Raw genomic sequence first — 19,330 nt, forward strand, 5'->3', positions numbered from 1 at the left:
CTAACCCTCATATTGTTCCTGAAGATGGATAAAACACTTAGTAGGACTCAGGAACCCCAGTTCATTTTTGCTTTTAAATCTTAACAATACAGAGGAATGTGATAACCTAACATCCAGACCCAAGAGTATTGCCTGCCAGGCTCCTTTTCCTACTGCTCTTTTCCATTCTTTCATTCACACAGGATTACAAAAGAGAAACTTTCTCCATGTGATTTTGATTTTCCTGTGTATTTAAAGTGGGTTCAGAGATCAAGGAAATGTCTTCTGAATTCCCAGTGAAAGTGTCCTGTGATTCCAGCAGAAAGCAACAGGAATCTCACCTGGCTGCATGAAGATACTCAATGGCAGGCAAACATTGCATAAGGCTCATTTCAATCTATTTGCCTTTGCCATAGAGGCTGAATCGGGTATATCACAGGCAAGTGCTTTAGGTCAAGTGAATGAGCTGAGACTATTAGAAAATTCTTGCAAGCAGCTGTATCCATGATGGAAGTGTTGAACAAATCTGAGGGATAGTTGTGTTTCTTTTTGCTGTTAAGACTTTTTATTTAGCAAAGCTTAAGAGGAGTGGATCTTCCTGAAATTACAGTAGGAATCAGACTCATGGATACAGTCCACCTTCATAAAGTCTTACAAACCCTGGGTATCAGACTTCAATCTTTAATTTTTGGGAAGTTCAAGATGCCCAGGTACAGCCTTTTTAACTTTTCTATAGCAATAAATTTGTAGTAATACAGCAGAATGCACAGCAATAAAACCTAAGAAGAAAGAGTATATAAATAGCCAGTTGTGTCTGTGATAGATGGAACTACTAGCAAAGTGCAGGCTGGGGAGCTGGCAGGCTGCATGGCAGACTCACCTGCCTGAGGTCATACACGGTTAAGCCAATGGAAACGATAGTCAGAATTATGATGGCCACTGAATATTCAATGTAACCTTGGCTCAGCCACAGCGTGAGGGTGAAGGCTTGGAAGACATAGAAGGGGTTTAAAATCTGCAAATACAAACATAATGCACGTCAGAGGATGGACATAACACATCAGGAGAGATTGAGTGTGGCAGTAGGTGAGAACACTTCATTACAGTGTCCAAGATTATTAAATAGCAATTTAAAAGGTTATTTTGCCATCCCAGAGCAGCATTCTTTCATGGCTCTTTTAGAACATTAATAGCCCCCAGCTTTGAACTTACCAGCTTACATGTAGTTTGTGGTATTTGTAATTAGAAGCTGTTGCTAACCAGTTACTATGCAGCAACAACTATGCTGGCAACTTGAAGTCAGACTTAAGTGACTTTAAGTTGGTTGGTTTCCCACCACAGCTACCTAACAAACACAACCTTAACATTTCCAATTCTAAGTAATGGCTACACAGAAGGCACTACCCAAATGTGGGAAAAAAAGTCCTTAATACTTTGTGATTTATAAACATCACTGTGACTATGGCATTTATTTGAAAAATAAAAATTCTAAAGAAGATCTAATGGTCTGTGGGGCCATCAGTAATCAGTCTTAGACTGCAGCTAAAATGAAGGCTTTATTTCCTTATACTTCTATACTTCTAGTTACTCTATATTATGACAACCTTATGATACCAGTCATTATTCACTTTACTGTGTTATGCTGAAACAGGCCACAAAAGCCCCACTGAAGTCTGAGAATATAATTTTGGTTATTGTAAGGAAAACATTTAGTGTTATAAGTATGCAGCACCAGTCATCCTCTTAACTTCACATTTTTTCCTGCAACACTTTTCTAGGAATGTGTGCTAATAGCTAAAAAGGAGGTTCACCAACTTTCCTCCATGGCTTATACTTATGAAGCATCAATCACCCCATCCCAGAGTGCCCAGGTGAAGTCTTCAAAAAACTTCATACCTGTCCCAACAAGTGCTAGTCTGACTTACTGACCTCTTTAAAAAGTAACTTCCAAATAGGACGAACTTCAACTTCAATGGCATTAGGTCCACACACCACCTGCCTGTAGGAAGGCATAGAAGAGTTCCCCATGTTATAGCTTAGTCATGTCAGGTAAGACTTCATGTGGAAAACTGTGCATCCAGGTAACATTAACACTTATCTAAAAATCAAAGTTGTGGGGGCATCATATGGCTGAGCAGGACAAATAAACCTGTCAGGAGTCTATTGTATTCAAGAGAACTTTACACAGAGGCAGAATTTTACTGTTTCCTTGCTGAAAAGATCATCACTTTGCTGCTCAACTCTATGATGAGCTTTCTGGAGGGCTTTTAAGGAGATGATGGCAAAGGAAGCTAGTCATGTCTTGCTGTGCCTTTAGCCCCAACTGGAACCAGTGCTGTTTTCACCAGACTTAACTCTGGCAACACTCAGAACACAAAAAGTGTAAGAAAGTGTGAGGGATGATGATTTTGCACCTTTTCACATGTTTGCACTGCATTGCTACTAAGGTGGGTACTTAGAAGCTCACATGAATTTGAAAGGAAGAATTAATAGGTCACACTGTCATGATTAGCCCATACATCTACTCATGTGTAGAACATACCTGATCTTCTGTTCTTCCCTTGTCAGGCCGGCTCCAAACTTGTGGTGTATGCTGTGACATGTGTTGCTGTCTTCTAGTGATCTAGGGTAACAGAAGAAAGCTCAGACAAGGGAGTTCCTACCACAAAGGCTTTTGTAACAGACTGTTGACACTCACCCAACTTTCTTGAACTCTTTTACAGAAAAGTCCCAAATATAACGGATTTTCTGCACCTGGATACATCTCATCTGCAAGACCAAATTGCAAAAATACCTTTTGCCACTCAAGGGAAAACCGCTTCACTGTTACAGAAATGCTTCCCTATGTTTTAGAGTTTGTGGGAAGATGCTGATAGAATACCCCTGGGAGCCTCCATGTGCCTTGACTCCCATTTTCACCCACAATCTCCCTGCCATCTTTCTTCTTCATTTTATAGATGACTTACCTTTAACTTCATTACAGCTCTGTTTATGACCGAATCTGTGTCGGCTACAAGAGGACTTTGTGTATTACTACCAACACGTAGTGCCAATGTGGACAAATCAATCCAGGTTACCTTCTTCCAGGTGTATCTCTGGAACTCATCCTAGAGAAATCAAAGCACAGCTCAGTGACAAGTCCAAAATGTTGCCTGTGAGCATGTTTCCTGATGCTGGGAAGTATATATGAGATTCCTAGAGAATGCATACAGATATGTTAGAATGAATTGTTCTTTAATCAGTTTAGCCTAATGTAATTAGTTATAATGAGCAATAGATTACTCATTTAGTGATTTGAGTGCCATTCAACAACTATTGGTTATTTTAGGAATATCACTGCAATGTTGAGCATTAAGTGTCTTCAGCATTTGCTCTGCTAGAATTGGGTTGGGGTTTAATCTACAGTCATGGAAACTTAGAATATCATTAATGCCTGAAATCCAGCTGCCCAAAACCTATTACTTCAGCATTGCCCAATAACTTTAAAACAGAAGGGTTACTAACAGCCACAACTTCTGAAGATGACTCCTCTGCTGAAGGCAGTTGGCCACATCTCATGCACATCAAGGGAGGAACAGGCAGAGATGTTTTATGGAACATGTTATCGGCAGAAGGCAGCTTATGGAGCTTGTGGATGGGCAGCTGCAATGCCTGAAGACTGCTTGGTGCCCAGCCTTTTGGCAGAGCAGCTGTGGTCTTGTTAGTGTAAGTGTGGTGTGCAAAATACTTTTGCACAGTATTTCAAACTCTGAAAATAAAAACGGAAGCTTGACCAATCCCTGCTGCTTCACTTGAAAAAGTGGTGTTATTAACCTGCTACTTGACACAGACAGACAGGCTGCCTTATCTGTAAAACAATAGGTTCTGCAAAGTAACAGGGAGCTAGGAGGTTTCACCTACTGTTGTTCTGAGCAGAACAACATCTGCTTCTTCCAAGCTGCAGCGGATGCAGTTTGCCCACACATGCCACTCTGGCTTCCAGTAAAACAGCAGCAGCAGAGCCCCACAGGACAAGATGTAACCAGCAATGCACAAGGTCCTCCTCCAGACTTGGGTTTTGTAGCCAAATATCTCCTGTACAGCAAAAACAAAGCATTCTTTGTTAACAAGTTTGACCTTGGTGTTTGTTCATCAGGAAGCCCAAGCTTATTGAAAAGAGAGGTTGGTGCCTGAAGCCCTCCGTCATAACTGCTCAAAGTTATTTTTTAGAAATTAGAGCTTGCCGATTCATAAAACATAGTTATGAATACATCAGAGCTGCTAAAAGGATGCTGCTGCTGGTAGGAGTTTTCTCACGTCAGTTCTCCCAGGATTAATGAAGAATTAACTCCAGTCTGGTGCTATTACCACAAAGACTGGAGCTGACCCTTCATGGTAACAGTTCTTTAACTGCAGTGCTAGTGCCAAACCGCCCTGCCTGCCACTGAGGAGGATGTCCCCATTTGAACTTAGTGCTGGCTGTTGAAATGCACCCTGCCAACAGTGGCACAGAACCTGCCTCAGGGAAAGAAAACTGCCAGACCCTGAGCAGCTCCTCTCAGGTACCAGACCTACTGTTGTGTTATCTTCCACCCCATATACCTTATCTTGAAAACCAATATGGAGGGCTCTTTTTGCTCTGTACACTCTTTTCCTCTAACTTATACTCCAGATCGTCTATCATCTTCCCTACTTGCCCTTTCATTCTAATAACCCAGTAGTCATCTGCTCAGCAATGCACTATTGTCTGTGAAGAAGATCAAGTCCACAGCTTCAGTTTTTCCCCTTGAGAAATCCTGTGGATTTTTGCACCCTTTGGTTTGCCTTAAACCTCCTCATGAGGCTACAGTAACTTTAATGCTTATAGCATAACTGGATCCTTGTCTACATGTTGGGTGCTTTCCTGGACCTCTCAGTACTCTGAAGGATATTAAGGAAATGGGGAGATGTTCCATCCACAGCTGGTGGCTCACAGCACCCAGGGGTGCCAACCCTTTGGACAAGGACCTGTTGGAGCCAGTCCAGAGGAAGGCCACAGAATGATCAGAGGGCTGGAGCACCTCTCCTACAGAGATAGGCTGAGAGCTGCTGTTCAGCTTGGGAAGGGAAGGCTCCGGGGAGACCTTAGAGCAGCTTCCAGTGCCTAAAAGGGGCAAGAAATCCAGAGAGGGACTTTTTACAAAGGTATGTAGGGATAGGACAAGGGGGAATGGCTTAAACTGACAGAAGGTAGATTTAGATTAGATGTAAGACATTCTTCACTCTGAGGGTGCTGAGGCACTGGCACAGGTTGCCCAGGGCAGTTGTGGATGCCCCATCCCTGGAAGTGTTCAAGGCCAGGTTGGACAGGGCTTTGAACAACCTGGTCTAGTGGAAGGTGTCCCTGCCCATGGCATGGGGTTGGAACTGAATGATCTTTAAGGTCTCTTCCAGCCCAAACCATTCTGTGATTCTGTCACTCCCATCCAGCCTGGCCAGAGCTCTCACAGCACTGAGACAGGTGCCCTGGTAGGTGCCACCCTGGCCCTGCAACCCTACACCCACCACCTCAGTAGCCATGCAAATGTCCCTTTCTGCTTTCTTACTGGCACCAAGGCGTGAATCCTGCAGCCCTCACCACAGGGTTTCCTTTGTGCCAACTATGCTATGGCAGATTATGTAAAAGTTTATTTGGGAGAATAATTTTTTTTTAAGACTGAAATGAAAACCTAGAAAAAAAGATATTTGTCTATTTGTCTGTTGCATCCCCTGCTGGGGAGGAGGGGGGAAATCCCAACAAACCCAAACCCACACAAAAATCCCCAAACAAAACACACGGGGCGGGGGGGGGGGGAAGATTGTCCAGCTCCATACAATCCCTGTGACTTCATCCTAAGGCTGATGATGAGGGCAGGAGCACACCTGTGCTCAGGAGCAGTGGCATTGCAGGTAAACGGCTATGATGCTGCCCTGCTGGCGCCTGGCCCATCACCCTGGCACCAGCAGACCTGCTGCCAGCCACCCACTGCTCCTGGGTGCTGCAGGACAGGCCCGTGCAAGGAGCAATCCTGTGCCATCACCAAGGTAGACGCCTAACCCCGACCACACATAACAGTTGCCCTCCCACCAGGCAGCAGGTGCATGAGGTACCTTCCCCTGGGCAGCCATGAAGTGACCCCTCAAATGTAGTCAGAGGTAGTAAGTAAACGGAAGTGTTCTTGTACATCTACTTGTGATTCCACTGAATGATTTTGCATAATAGCTTGCCTATTAAAGCCCACAATGTAGTGAATTAGTACAACCTATTCACATGGCTTATAGTACTTGAGAGGAGGAGGAGGGGGAAAGGGTGTTTTAAATTCTAACAAAAGAATAAAAATGAGTAAGTCCCACATCTGAAATGTACATCAGTGAAATACCAGAAGGATGATCAGTGCTTAACAGAATACTTCGCAACAAAGCAGAACTCCTTGGAGAGGACTTGTACAAACAATTGTGCTGGTGCAACTGTAAATATAATTTTGAAGTGATTTAAAAGCGGTGAAGTAAGAGCCTATTTAGGTTTAACAGAACAATTATCTTCATTTATTTGAGCTCTGATCATAATCAACATAAACCAAGCTGAAATCAGTGGAGCACAACTGAAGTAAATATAATCATGCAACTTTAATATGGTTAGCAAAATCCATTTCAAACCAGCTCTGTAGCTCTGTATGCTGCCCAGCTGTATACAAAATATTATTCCTCCAGAGGTTACTGAAGTTTTAAATCAATAACTACAGATAGTGTTTCCAGGTATTTGGTGTAAGCCACGGAGTCCACAACTAAACAAATTCAAGGAGATTTTCATTTGCTTGCCTTTTCATTGCAGGATTTTTATAAATACACTCCAAATGGGGGCCTGGAAAACAAGGAGCCTAATATGGGGCTAGCTGAAATGACAGAAGGTATGTGGAACCACAACCCCACAGGATCACTCCATAGGGAGTGGAGAGGATCAAATCAACAGCAAAACATGGAGGGAAGGCTGGAGAAGAACTGTGGCATTAGGGCTGGGTGAGTGCAAGCATAGGTCAGCTTCACCCAGAAAGTGCATTTGGGGATCTCTAGCATGGAACACAGGCTGTTGCCAAAAAGAGGGGCTCTAGCACGCAACAACTAACTGATGAACCTGAAAATGCATTATACATGTTGGAAGATAATCAATAGAAGTGCACTGTACATGTCTAAAAGGGGTGGTTTAAACAAGTAAGAGTGGTGTGGTCAGCTCCTGACATGTGGGGTGCTGGGCAGGTCCCCCTTTGCAGATGCTGAAAGACCTCAGCACAGCCAGGACATTCCAGGTCCTCGCTGCTGTGCCAGTTCAGGGCTGGGCAGCAGCCGAAGCTCCCTGGGGCAAACAGATGGTTTTCCCTGTTGAAGTTAGTCACATACATCTGCAGCAGGTGGCCATTCAACTGGATCACTGTGCACAGGCATGGTACAAAGGCAGCCTGTGGCAGTGCACAGCGTGTTCTCAGAGAATACACACTGGGCATTCACACAGCGCTTAGGAGGAAGCACTGAAGGTCAGAGCTGAGGGAACCCACTTCACAGCTGATTTACCTCAGTGAGCCTGCAGTGAGAGGAGTTTCCCAGGAAGTGCAGTACCTGGAAGCAAGGCTGCTCCAGCAAACAGGACCACAGGAAGGTGTATCATAAAAACCAGCACTCATCCTGATGCAGACAACCCTGAACAAGGCAGGCTGCATCAGCAGCACCCAGGGCAGAGCTGGTGCCCTCCTCTGCCTACAGGGTTTTCAGCCACAGACTGGATAAGGGAAGAGAGGCATCTCCTGGAAGCACAGGCAGCCCACGTGGGGTGCACAAGGCTCCCGGTCTAAAGGCTGCATGTGGCAACAGCCCAACTCTTCCCATTCATCCTCATCAGAGAGCTATGCTTCTTATGCAAGTAGAGGCAGGCACTAAGGGCCATATCCACATGCCAGCTAGTGACCCCCTGACAAACACTATCAGTAGCAACAAGCAGGACACAGGTGACTCCTTACCTGTTTCCCACAGGCATTTTTGCCCTGTGCGCTCGACCCAGGCTGCTGCAACTGGCCTAAATTTCCTAGTCTAAGACAAGTTTACATAAAAAACAGTCCCAGCAGACATTTACTGAAGGCAACCAGGAAAGCTAAAGCCCCAGTGCTATTAGTAGCCCTGGAAGCATTCCTGATATAGAGGTGCAGGTGTGCTCTTCAGGGCAGGATCTCTCTCACTTGTGCATACCCTGAGCACCTTCATCCCCATGAAGGAAGCTGGTTGAACAGTGGTACTGGAGATCATAGAATCAATAGAATGGTTTGGGTTAGAAAGGACCTTAAGACCACCTAGTTCCGACCCCTGCTATGGGCAGGGAGTCTTCACAGTAGACCGCGTCACCCAAGGCTTTGCTTGCAGAGGACAGAGACTCTTACTCTGGGGAAGTGTGCTGCTGGACTTCCAGTACATACAGCACATATATATCTCCAGCATATAGAGTGATAAGACTATATTTTATACCTCTGCAGAGACATCTACTTCTGTGCCCAGTCCATGCACTGGAAATATCTGTGTTCTAGTTGTTCCCTGCACAGAAAGCAGAAGAAAGTCTTATTCCCACCCTCACCAGACTCTTGTGTAATCACTCCATAGCAGGTAGAGGAAGAGTTTCCAGTTCACTGTGTTTGCGAAGCCCTCAGTGCGGCCCTTCCAGGCAGCTGTGTATAATCAATAGGCACATCCAAAATGGGCATGTGGGAAAAGAGGCGCAAAAGGAAACTAAACCCAGCACAGATCCCTGCTTCTTACCAGCTCATTTTCTTCATCCTTGTTGAGGAGTGCATAATGATCCTTCCACAGCTTTTCCCCCATCTTACCACGTTGTTTGCAGTCCTGGATGTCCTTGTTGGTGGGGTCAAGCAACTCTGAACACAATTACTGTCTAAAACTCAGGCCAGTGTTGAAGTCACTCTCACCATGGTCCTCTCTGCTACCTTTAAAAGTCCTACAGTGTACATGCTTCTTATAAGGCTGCCAGCAGAAGGAGAAAGATCCGCCCTCACATGTAAAGCCCTTAAATGCCTGGCTTATGCAAGACGTGTGCTTCTCTGCTTCCTGGATTTGCTAAGTTCGCTGGGGTGGGCCTGTCCAGAGCAGAGCTCTGGTGGCAGAGGAGGGAGGGCAGCTGTATGTCAGGGAGATGGCTTGGAGGGAGATAGAGGCATGTGGCAAGAAGAAGGGTGGAGAGTGCTGCAGCCCCATGCACAGCTGACCCCAAAGCAGCCACCTAAGTGCTGGGAACCACCTACAGTGTTTCAGAGAGAAGCATCTGCCCTGGGGACATCATAGTGTCCAGGCCTGGGCTTGGTTTCAGTGCAGTGGAGGTGCACACTGTAGCAGTGGTTTTCAGGTGTGGATCCAGTCTGACCTTCCCCACTATCTCTGGGCATCACTCAAACATGAGCTTTGGTTCAAATTCTGCCTGAATTACAAGGAAATAGCAATGGGGCTGGATGACTCCTTTGGAAAAGCCCAGCTGGGTGACCAGGACCCTTGAACAACATGCAGCATGAATCCCTGTGAGGCAGGGAGAGATGAGAGCTCAAACCGTTCTCCCTGGCAGGGAGAGCAGCAGCACGCAGGCTTGGGAACCCCCCTGTACATCTTCCAGTCTCCTGTATCCCAGCTCACAGTGCTGTCAGAGACATTTTCCAAGCATTAACCTGAAATTCTTCTGTCTCTCCCCATTCTCCTTCAGTCACAAAGTCTGAAAACAACTGTTTATCCAGACAGGAAAAACTTACTGCGTTGTTGTCCTGGTATAAAGTACGTATTTTGTTAGTAGAGACAAAGGCTCTGAGTTTGCTCAGACCTTTTTTTGGCTCAGCTACAGGGAAGAAATTCTATCACTGATGAGACCAGGGAATTTAAACTCCATAAAGCGATACAGTCTTTGCACACACTGTATTTTCCCAGGAATTATCCCTAATTCTCCTTCCCACAGGTGGGAAAGAGAACAATTACCAGGGACTGCAGTGCAGCATGTTTGGAGTCCTCTAAGTCTCCCTGAATCTGCAACTCCATCCTGGAAAGAATTCCAATGATGGAGAGAAGCACCCTTCATTAGGCAGACTATTAAGAAAATAAAAGCATTTCTCCATGTTTCTTCTCTTTCAAACAGAGCAAGGAAAGGCCAGGCTCTCTGGCCCTAGGACAGACAAAGAGCTTTGCTGCACCCTGAATCTACCTGGGGTGGCTCTGCATAGTCCAACCAGATGCATCTTTGAAGGGCACCGCCAGCTGCAGCTGTGTCCATGAAACAGCAAAGATGGACCAAACACTGATGAATCCTGAAAAATCAGGGTAAAATGACGTATTTTTTTTTAAGCATTGTCATTTTGAACTGTTGAAAGCCTGAATTGAATCAGATTTTAGCACAAGCAAACAGCCCTTCTTTGTCCTATATCTGGCCCTTATGCAAAATCCATCTGTGTCCTTCGTGAACATTCTTGTGGGAAGAGGCTAATACACAAAGAGATAAAGTACAATATGCTATAAGTAGGTGATTGCTTACTGCCAGCCAACGCCTCCTGTAACTCTCCAGCAGAAGGAAACTCGAGAGAGGCATTATTAACTGGGTGGTGTTACTAGATCTTTCTATTTGATCATCTAGGGTGAGGTGCTTTTCATTTACAGGAATATGACCTCCAGTCTCTGTACCAAAGGCTCAGCAGCTTCCCTGCGTGGGGCAGCAGGATGCCCACCACTACCATCTCTGCCTGTATTTGCAAAGTGCTCCTCAAACTGTGTGGGACACCTCCAGCTCCAGTCCACCAAGCTGTGGAGCCAGCACCTGAAAAGGCAAAAAAGAAGGACCTTGGGAATCACAGGCCACTCAATCCAACTTTAATACACAGACAGATGTGAGAGAAAATTCATAAGCAGTTAGTTTATAAGTACCATGGGGATAATAAAGTGATAGGAGCAACTAACATGGACCCGTCATGTGAAGATCACGTCAAACCAATCTCATTTCCCCCCTGACAGAGGGATGCTCCAGGGAACAGGAAAGAAGCAGCTAATGTGGCACATTCAGACTTCGGACAGAGCTCCCCATAAGATACAAAGATACTGAGAAATGGGGTTCTATTTTGATGGGCTGAAAAGTTGAACCCTAGGTAGGTGTCAGTGGTTTGCTGTTCATCCCAGGGGACCCAAACTATTCATGTGTTTGTTAGCAGCTTGTATAACAGGATGGAGAGGACAACTAAAAGGTGTTCTATAACACTGAGCTGATGGAAGCAGCTGCTCTAGGAGAAAGAAAGAATACAGCATGGTTTTGGGATGCTGCCCAAATAGTCTGAGATGACCATATGAAATCCAGTCAAATGCTGCACTTAGTAGCTGGCAGAAACATGTACAAAATGGGGAGGCAGTGGCCAAGCAGAAGTATGACAGAGGACGACACATAGCTAACTGCAGGTTGAGTTTCCTCTTGCCAAAAATGTGACTGTCATTCTGAACCACAGTAGCAGGAATCTGGTGAGATCAATAAGGTGAGAGGAAACTATCCCACTCAACTTGCTGTTAGCAAGTCCTTGTCTGGAATTCAGGCTCTAGGAAGGTGTGACCTAAATGGAAAGAGATGAGAAGTTTGGAAAACATGACCTATGAGGAAACGTTGAGTAACTGAGATTGTTTAAATTAGAAAAGAGAAGGCTGAAGGGAAATGTAGTAACTTTCATAATACACAAAAGAACACAGTCAAGTGTGGGGTTGTTTTGTGTTTTTTTTCTCCTATTTTTAATGGAGAGAAGGACAAATCAAAGTAATTTCTTGTTAGATTAAGCAATTAGATTTACAGAGTTAGTTTAGATAATCAAGAAGATTTTCTAACTTAAAGAAAGGCTATTGAGGGCAGGGGGAAATCTCATACAGTAGATTTTAAGGAAAAGCAGGACATAATTTGCCAAAGTTGATCTAAGGATAGGTATATCTTGCCTCAGAGCAGGAAGATGAACAAAATAACCATGCCAAGTCCCCACCAGCCTCATGCTCATGTGACTGATGTAGGAATCCCTGTCCAAGCTCAGCAAAGCACAGCCCAGACCTTAATTGCAGTGTTTCTCTGCAGTGATTCTCTGTTCACAGAGATGCAGGTAACTTCATTTAGCAGGACTGTGCCATTTATTCCTGGGACCAGCTAGTCTTCAGTGAGACACCTACACATCATTCTTTGGCAGGACTCGCATTTCTCCAGTCCCACCTGTATTTTTCCTTGTGTATTTTCTGCTGGTTTTCATTTCTCTTGATGTTCCCATCATTCTGCCTTCCTCTTTCTCTTTCCCAAGATCTGAACAGATTTATTCCCAGCACTGGTGAGTGTCTGATATTAAAAGTTATTAAAAAACTTGAAAAGCTGAACAAAGCTATTGAAAAGCAAAACCATGCTTCATTTCAGACCCTTTGTCCCTGAGCGCCCTTGCTGTGCCTCTACCTGCTGTGCCACAGCCATCTCGCAAGGTGGGTCATCTGACTGCAGTCCTACCAGATGTCTGAGATGATCGACATTTTTAGAGCTTGTAAACAGACCTCAGACTTGATGATTGTATACTTCTTCTTTACCTCATCTGCAGGCAGGAGAGCCGAGAATATTTTCAGCTTACTGCAGTGCATTTTCAGTTATCCAGTTTTGTCCTCATCTCTTGAGAATTGTAGATGACACAGAGAACTTTCCAGTAACAGCCAAAATGATATGAACACTTGTTGGGTATCTATGTGCACTGTGCATAGTTCAGTGTGCTGGATTTGGCTGGGATAGAGTTAATTTTCTCCATAGTAGCTAGTATGGGATTATGTTTTGGATTTGTGCTGGAAACAGTGTTGATAATTCAGAGATGTTTTTATTATTTGCTTACACAGAATCAAAGCCTTTTTTGCTCCTTACACCACACCACCAGAAAGGTGGGTGGGGGGCACAATAAGTTGGAAGGGCACACAGCTGGGACCACAACTGACAAAAGGAATATCCCATACCATATGGTATCATGCTCAGCAATAAAGGGGGAAGGTTGGCCAGGGCGGGGCTGCTGTTCAGGGACTGGCTGGGCAATTGTTTTCTTTTCCATCACTTGTCCTCCTTAGGACTTACTGCTCTCTGTTATTTTCCTTTTCATTATGTCATCATTATTTTTATTATTCTATCTTGTATCAGCAACAGTGTGGCCAGCAGGATTTGAGCAGTGATCGTTGCCCTGTACTCAGCACTGGTGAGGCTGCACCTTGAATACTGTTTTCAGTTCTAGGCCCCTCACTATAAGGAAGACACTGAGGTGCTGGAGTGGCTACAGAGAAGGACAATGAAACTGGTGAAGGATCTGGAGCACAAGCTTTAGGAGGAGTGGCTGAGGGAACTGGGATTGTTTAGTTTGGAGAAGGCTCAGCGGGGACATTATGGTGCTCAACCACCTGAAAGGAGGATGGAGAAAGGAGATGGCTGGTCTCTTCTCCAAAGTAACAAGTGATAAGAGGTAGTGGCCTCAAGCTGCACCAGGAGAGGTTTAGACTGGATATTAGGAACAATTTCTTCACTGAAAGGGTGATCAGGCACTTCCCAGGGAAGTAGTGGAATCACCATTCCTGGAAGTATTCAGAAACTGTGTAGATGAGGCCCTTAGTGACATGGTTTACTAGTGGACTTGGCACTCTTGGCGTAATAGTTGGATTTGGTGATCTTTAAGGTCTTTCCCAACCTAGTTGACTCTATGATTCAACTACAATCTAATGTCAATATCGATAATTCATATATCCATAATAATAATTCAAATATCAATAATGTTAATGTCAATAATTCTATTATTATCATTAATATTACTATATTTCAATTATTAAACTGTTCTTGTCTGAACCTATTAGTGTTCTCACATCCATGGGATGGGGGGGAAAACTCCAACTCTGAATAGCTGCTGGGGAGACACGGGTCCAGGTCCTCCTCAGCTGCTTAGTCAAGAACAGGGAATCTTGGCAGATTCTGAGTGGGGCAAATCCAGAGGGCAAAGAGCTCTCTATCCAGAGCCATAGCAAGAGGAGGCACAGAGACAGAAGAGTGGCATGCTGGGGCTGCCGGCCTTTTTCGTCCTCTCACTTCTCACAGTTTGAACTCTCCTTACTGGTGCATAGCAAATCTCACCTTACTGCTCTTCATGTCCTTTTCCTTCTTTGTGCACTTAATAAAGCTCTATTTTTGCTCATTTACCAGGTGTCCATGCAGCTGTAAGGAAATGTAAAGCTGTAGCCATGCCAAAAGGTTTGTTTGAAGCATAAATAAACCATTAAGTAACATACAGAAAGCAGTAAAATAGCACCCTCTGTTCCCAAAGAAGCAAAAAGAGGTTTGTAACTAATTTTACATTTATTTCAGCAAATAAGTGAGGCTGTATTCAGTGTGATGTATACAGTTAATCAGGCACAAAATGGTCCATAACAAATGAGCAATGGAACAGCAGGCTTTAGCTTCAGTGCAAGGAACAGAAGGCAGCTAGCCCTAGAAGTTTTAAAGGCAGCTCCAACAAGCATTTAGTATCTTTGTGCCATGTAACAGTACATGTTCTCCAGTATTCTCAGACCACACTGCAGACCATGTGCTAGTCATCAGCAACTTGTCCCAGCTGTCCTTCAGGGCCTAAGTGACATCCCTGTTGGGCCCTAGCTTTTCCTGGAGATATTTTCCATTTCTCCTGAGGATGCTGTCAGTGTCCAGGGGTCTTCACCTGTGGCACAACTTCCAGGCAGAGGATGACAATCATCACCCCATGACGTATGCTATACCAACATCTCCAGACTTTGGAGAGGCAGCCTCTGTTACTAGGATGTGATCACCAAGCTTTGCATGGATAGCCACATCCCCATGTTGTTCCTTGAAACATATGCTTGACTGACCTCACAACCCAGTCACTGGGGCAGAAAGACTGGTCTGGTTGACAAGTGCCTACCCTGCTTATAGCCTTGGACTCATGTGAGCCATAGGCAGGAGTGTTCATATTCCAGCTCTAGTCTATATTGAAAGGATGGGATACTCCTGTAAACTTGTGTTCTGAAAGGCTGTAAAAGTTTAGCAGGAGCATTAACAGAACATTGTAAGAGGTAGCTTGAGGTTCTTGTGTAAGTCAGCAGCGAGTGGGTGCTGAGCTGCGTTAGGGGGATCACAAGGAGGAATGGAGAAGGAGGCTGGAGCTTCAGTGCAAGGAACAGAAGGCAGCTGTCAGTGCCCAGGGGTGCAGTTCCTGTGACCTCTGCAGAGCTCTATGAACTTTGTTCATAGAAGAATGGCCGAGGGAGAATTTCTGGTTTTCATGGCTTGGAGCTATCCAGTCAGGATTTACCTGGCCTTGGGTGGGGTACAGAACTGGAGTAAGACATGTGCCTCTTGTTATTGGAACCACTTCCCAGGTCCAAAAGCACTTCTTCCAGTACCTCCCAAGTAAGTGCCTGTTATGATCTCCTGATGTCATCTTCCTCTCTCCAATGTCTCTCTTCCTAAAATAGGATGCTCTTTTACCTGAAGCAATCTATGTGGCCTATGTGAAAGGATGGGACAATTACACAGTAAAGTGGGAAGTTTGTATTCTAACCCTGTCTGCTAATTATCTAGGAAGTATCAAAGAGATTTATTAATTACATTTAAACAAGACACACGAATGGACATTTCTTGACTCTCTTCTACCTACAGCGACCTATACTGAGTAATCAAAGTTGTGTCAGCGACAAGTAGTTCCAGTGGTTACCGGCCACAAGGGACACTGTGGAAACAGAGTACTCCAGAGCAGGGACAAATATGCTTCGTATTTCAAACACATAGGACATTTGGTTGCTTTCTTAGAATAGTTACTGTGTCCCTACTGTTGACAGCCTACCAAGAAGAAAATGTGTACAGCCCGGCTGTGCTGACAGTATTCTTGGGTGTTGCCATTCCTTGTATGCATTTGGCAATTAGCCCACGGTGCAATGCATGACCCTCCTAGCTCAGGGGCTGCATGCCATCTGCCCACAAACTAGACGAAAGATGTAGATGAAGGGTTAAGCACTGCCTGGTGGAGGATATTAGTGCAGAATGCTCCAGGATTATTTTTCCATCATGAAGACTTTAGAGGCCATAAGAGCAAGTCCTTTAAATTCAGTTGTTGGTACCAGACACCCACAATATATGATAGCTGAATTCTCCCCTTCCTTGAACCTGGTGGTCCAAGTACCAGTGATTTGTGCTTTCCTTTCCTGGCTGATCCTTGGCAGATACTTTGTCTATGCAGCCTCTTCTGTAATTCTCCATTGTCATATTGGGGAAGAGCTGTGTTGTGCATCAACTTCCTTAGACAAAAGGTGCTCTGTGTGTGGAAAGCTGGTGTGCCTTGTAAAAGTTTCTGGCTTGTTAGTATTATTGTACACCTACAGCTATTATTCGTGTGGGTCTCCATTTGTTCCTCATTTTGTGTCCTGAGAAGTAGGCTGGGCTCTAGAGTCCTGATGAGTAGACAAAAACTGTCATGACTGGATCAAGGTAAGCAAGTAATAAGTAAATGGAACAGACAAAAAGAAAAGTGATTTTCTTTTTTCATTAACTAGGATGACTGTATTTCACCAGGGAAATAAAATTTTGAAATCCGCTGTTCAGAGTGGCTGTGTGGTTCCATGGATTGTCTGTGCTCCAGGGAGACTACTTCTCTGATTTAGCTGTAGAAAGCTAACCAGAACAGGCAGTGTCTGCTGGCAAAGATCACTGGGGGCCTTTCCAACAGGTGTCCACTGACAGTCACAAAAGGAGAATGTAAGCCTGGAACTTCAGTCCTCTAGGGGATTCTTCAGCTGTTTGGATAGCTTGGACTGCAGACGGGGACTGGGAAGTCATATCCAGGGCTGTCAATCTGTCTCTGAACTTATGCAGGCTTGGAATTTGCAAAACACCCCTATAATACCCCTACAATACCCCTACTCTACAAAACAAGTCTTTTCATTAAATGGCTATGTTCTGTACTGTTTCTCTACAGTTCCATCAGTGTTACAAGCTGAGAGTGCCAAGCAGCAAGTTCAGCTGCTCAGGCAGAACTGAGCATCTACATTGTACCTGCCTCTTGCATGCACAGGCAAGGATGGGCAAAAAGGGCATGGCAGGTGCCTGGTACACAGGCCGTGCAGGCAGAAAGCTACTTGTTGCCCTCCTGATTTCTAGAAGTGTGACATCCTTTCATATTAGAGGGACCCTCAAAATGCAAAATGCAGATGTGAATCCCAAACACACTTGAAGATTCTGTTTTTGCTTATTCCTCATCCTGACCCTAAATAAATACATAAATAGTAAGTTTGAGGGTACAAAGCCCAGCACTGGGATGTCGACAGGGACCTCTGATGTTCCACTTGAGGTGAGGGAGCACAACACATGGCTTTCCTGTGCACACATGAGCTGGTTTCTGCAGCAAGGATGTGCCTAACACATAGCTTGTCTTCTGATGGCCACCGAGTTATGCTAGAACCACACAGCCGCTCGCTCACTACCCCCCTTTTCCCTGCCATGCTCCTGGAGGTATGGAGAGGATAATCCAAAGAATGAAAATCCCGCAGGTTGAGATAAGAACAGTCCAGTAACTAAGGTATAATACAAAACTGCTACTACTACCACCAATAATAAAAATGATAAGGGAAATAACAAGGGGAAAGAGTACAACTGCTCACCACCTGCTGACCGATACCCAGCCCGACCCGAGCAGCAATCTGGGCCTTCCGGGTAACTCCCCCCAGTTTATATACTCGGCATGATGTGCTGTGGTATGGAATACCCCTTTGGTTAGTTTGGGTCACGTGTCCTGTCTCTGCTTCCTCCTGGCTTTTCCTGCCCCTCATCACTGGCAGAGCATGAGACTAAAAGTCCTTGATCAGAGTAAACACTGCTTAGCAACAGCTAAAAATATTGGTGCGTTATCAGTGTTGTTCTCAAGCTAAAGTCAAAACCACAGCACTGCACCAGCTACTAAGAAGGAGAAAAATGACTGCTACAGCTGAACCCAGGACAGAAAATAATAAAATGTGTCCTAGTACAGCTGGAGACATCGGCCTTGCATAAGAAGATGGAACACAAAGACTGACACGTTAAAGAGTGGTAGATATTGAACACTTAGCGTCTGAGTTCTGTTCTCTTCCAGGCAAATCTGTATTTCAGACAAAGGCAAGCAGGTCTTTTATCTTGTCAACCCTAAAAGCATCACAGGTTTGACATGAGCTGATACTTTTAAACCATCAGTTGTGACATAAACATAAATTACAAGCCTAGTCTGGAATGCTGCTGCAGCTACCAGTTTATCACATGCAGCAACGTGCTTGTTGTGTGCAGGAATTCATTAATAGGACAGTGAATTTTTGTCTCCAATTAAAATGTTACTGTATCTCAAACAGAGGATGGCAGGAATTACTGCACTAACCTGTTTTTTGGTGTCTCCTTCAGCTGCAAGGAGTGCACAGAGCATCTAGACTTCACTTTCCAATGGATTTTGCTGCAACTGGGAACTCATGCTGACTTTGGAGACACTTTTATTAGCAAGTGTAAATAAGTTTGTGGCTTTCTGCCAGGTATTTACCATTAGGTAAAATGCAGTAGATAGGAACATACTAACTCCATTTGCTTATGTCAAGCTTCTCTAAAATGAGGAAAAGTTGTTTATTCAAGCTGAAACATTTTTGGCTGTTTGGGGTTTTGGTGTTTTCTGTTTTTTTTTTTGTTTGTTTGTTTCTTTATAGAAAAATAGGGTGTGGTTTCTTGGGGGTTGGCTCCCTGCCTTTTAATTTAGGCCTTTGCCCCTTTGGGGTAGTAACCCCTTCAATGTCAGCTTCTTTTGGCACTGGTAAACCAGGAGCTGATGCCCGGAGGCAGCCCAGCCATGCAGCATCCACTCTAGTAGAGCAAGCTCACTCCACAAGGGACAGCGTGTCCTTCTAGGCCCACAGGGTGAGATCACAGTTTGCAATTATCATGTGTTTTCATTTTTTTAAAATGGATATCCCAAACAAATACCTCCCTCAAAAAAGAATTACTTATTTTGTTCTGTAGATCAATAGATTTTTCACCCAGAAAATGCAAGGTACCTCATGTTTTAAACTGAAGGCAAACAGGTTGCCTTGTAGCAGTGAGGTAGCAATAGGGCTCTGCATTGTTCACATCATGGGAAGAGTATAATGGTGCTGGGAGTGGATGATTCTAGAAGGCTTTAGCTATTTGCAGCTTATTCTAGCTCCAGAAAACTAAGTATTGCCAGAAGGGGGAAAAACCCAGAAAACTCCAGACACCAGGTAGCAGTATCTGAAATCCTGGCAAGCTATAGGAATC

The 19,330-nt window shown here is 44.6% G+C and overlaps 2 protein-coding genes across 2 annotated transcripts in view; one reads left to right on the forward strand and one right to left on the reverse strand.

The window, feature by feature from the left end:
• LOC133268942 (probable cation-transporting ATPase 13A5) overlaps positions 1-8,835 on the reverse strand; it is a 34,644-nt gene extending 25,809 nt beyond the window's left edge. The window contains exons 1-7 of the mRNA XM_061452798.1: positions 8,773-8,835; positions 3,880-4,053; positions 2,946-3,086; positions 2,678-2,748; positions 2,522-2,602; positions 1,909-1,978; positions 860-994 (exon numbers count right to left, since the gene is read on the reverse strand). Of these exons, the coding sequence (XP_061308782.1) occupies positions 860-994; positions 1,909-1,978; positions 2,522-2,602; positions 2,678-2,748; positions 2,946-3,086; positions 3,880-4,053; positions 8,773-8,835 (735 nt within the window). The remainder of the gene's footprint in view (positions 1-859; positions 995-1,908; positions 1,979-2,521; positions 2,603-2,677; positions 2,749-2,945; positions 3,087-3,879; positions 4,054-8,772) is intronic.
• Positions 1-19,330, forward strand: part of PLAAT1 (phospholipase A and acyltransferase 1) — a 118,487-nt gene that overhangs the window by 29,227 nt on the left and 69,930 nt on the right. The gene's annotated exons all lie outside the window — the stretch shown is intronic.

This window comes from Pezoporus flaviventris, unplaced genomic scaffold (assembly GCF_033815535.1).
Source record: "Pezoporus flaviventris isolate CSIRO_AGI_PZ_B2104156 unplaced genomic scaffold, CSIRO_AGI_Pfla_v1 ptg000013l, whole genome shotgun sequence".
Lineage (NCBI taxonomy): Eukaryota > Metazoa > Chordata > Aves > Psittaciformes > Psittacidae > Pezoporus > Pezoporus flaviventris.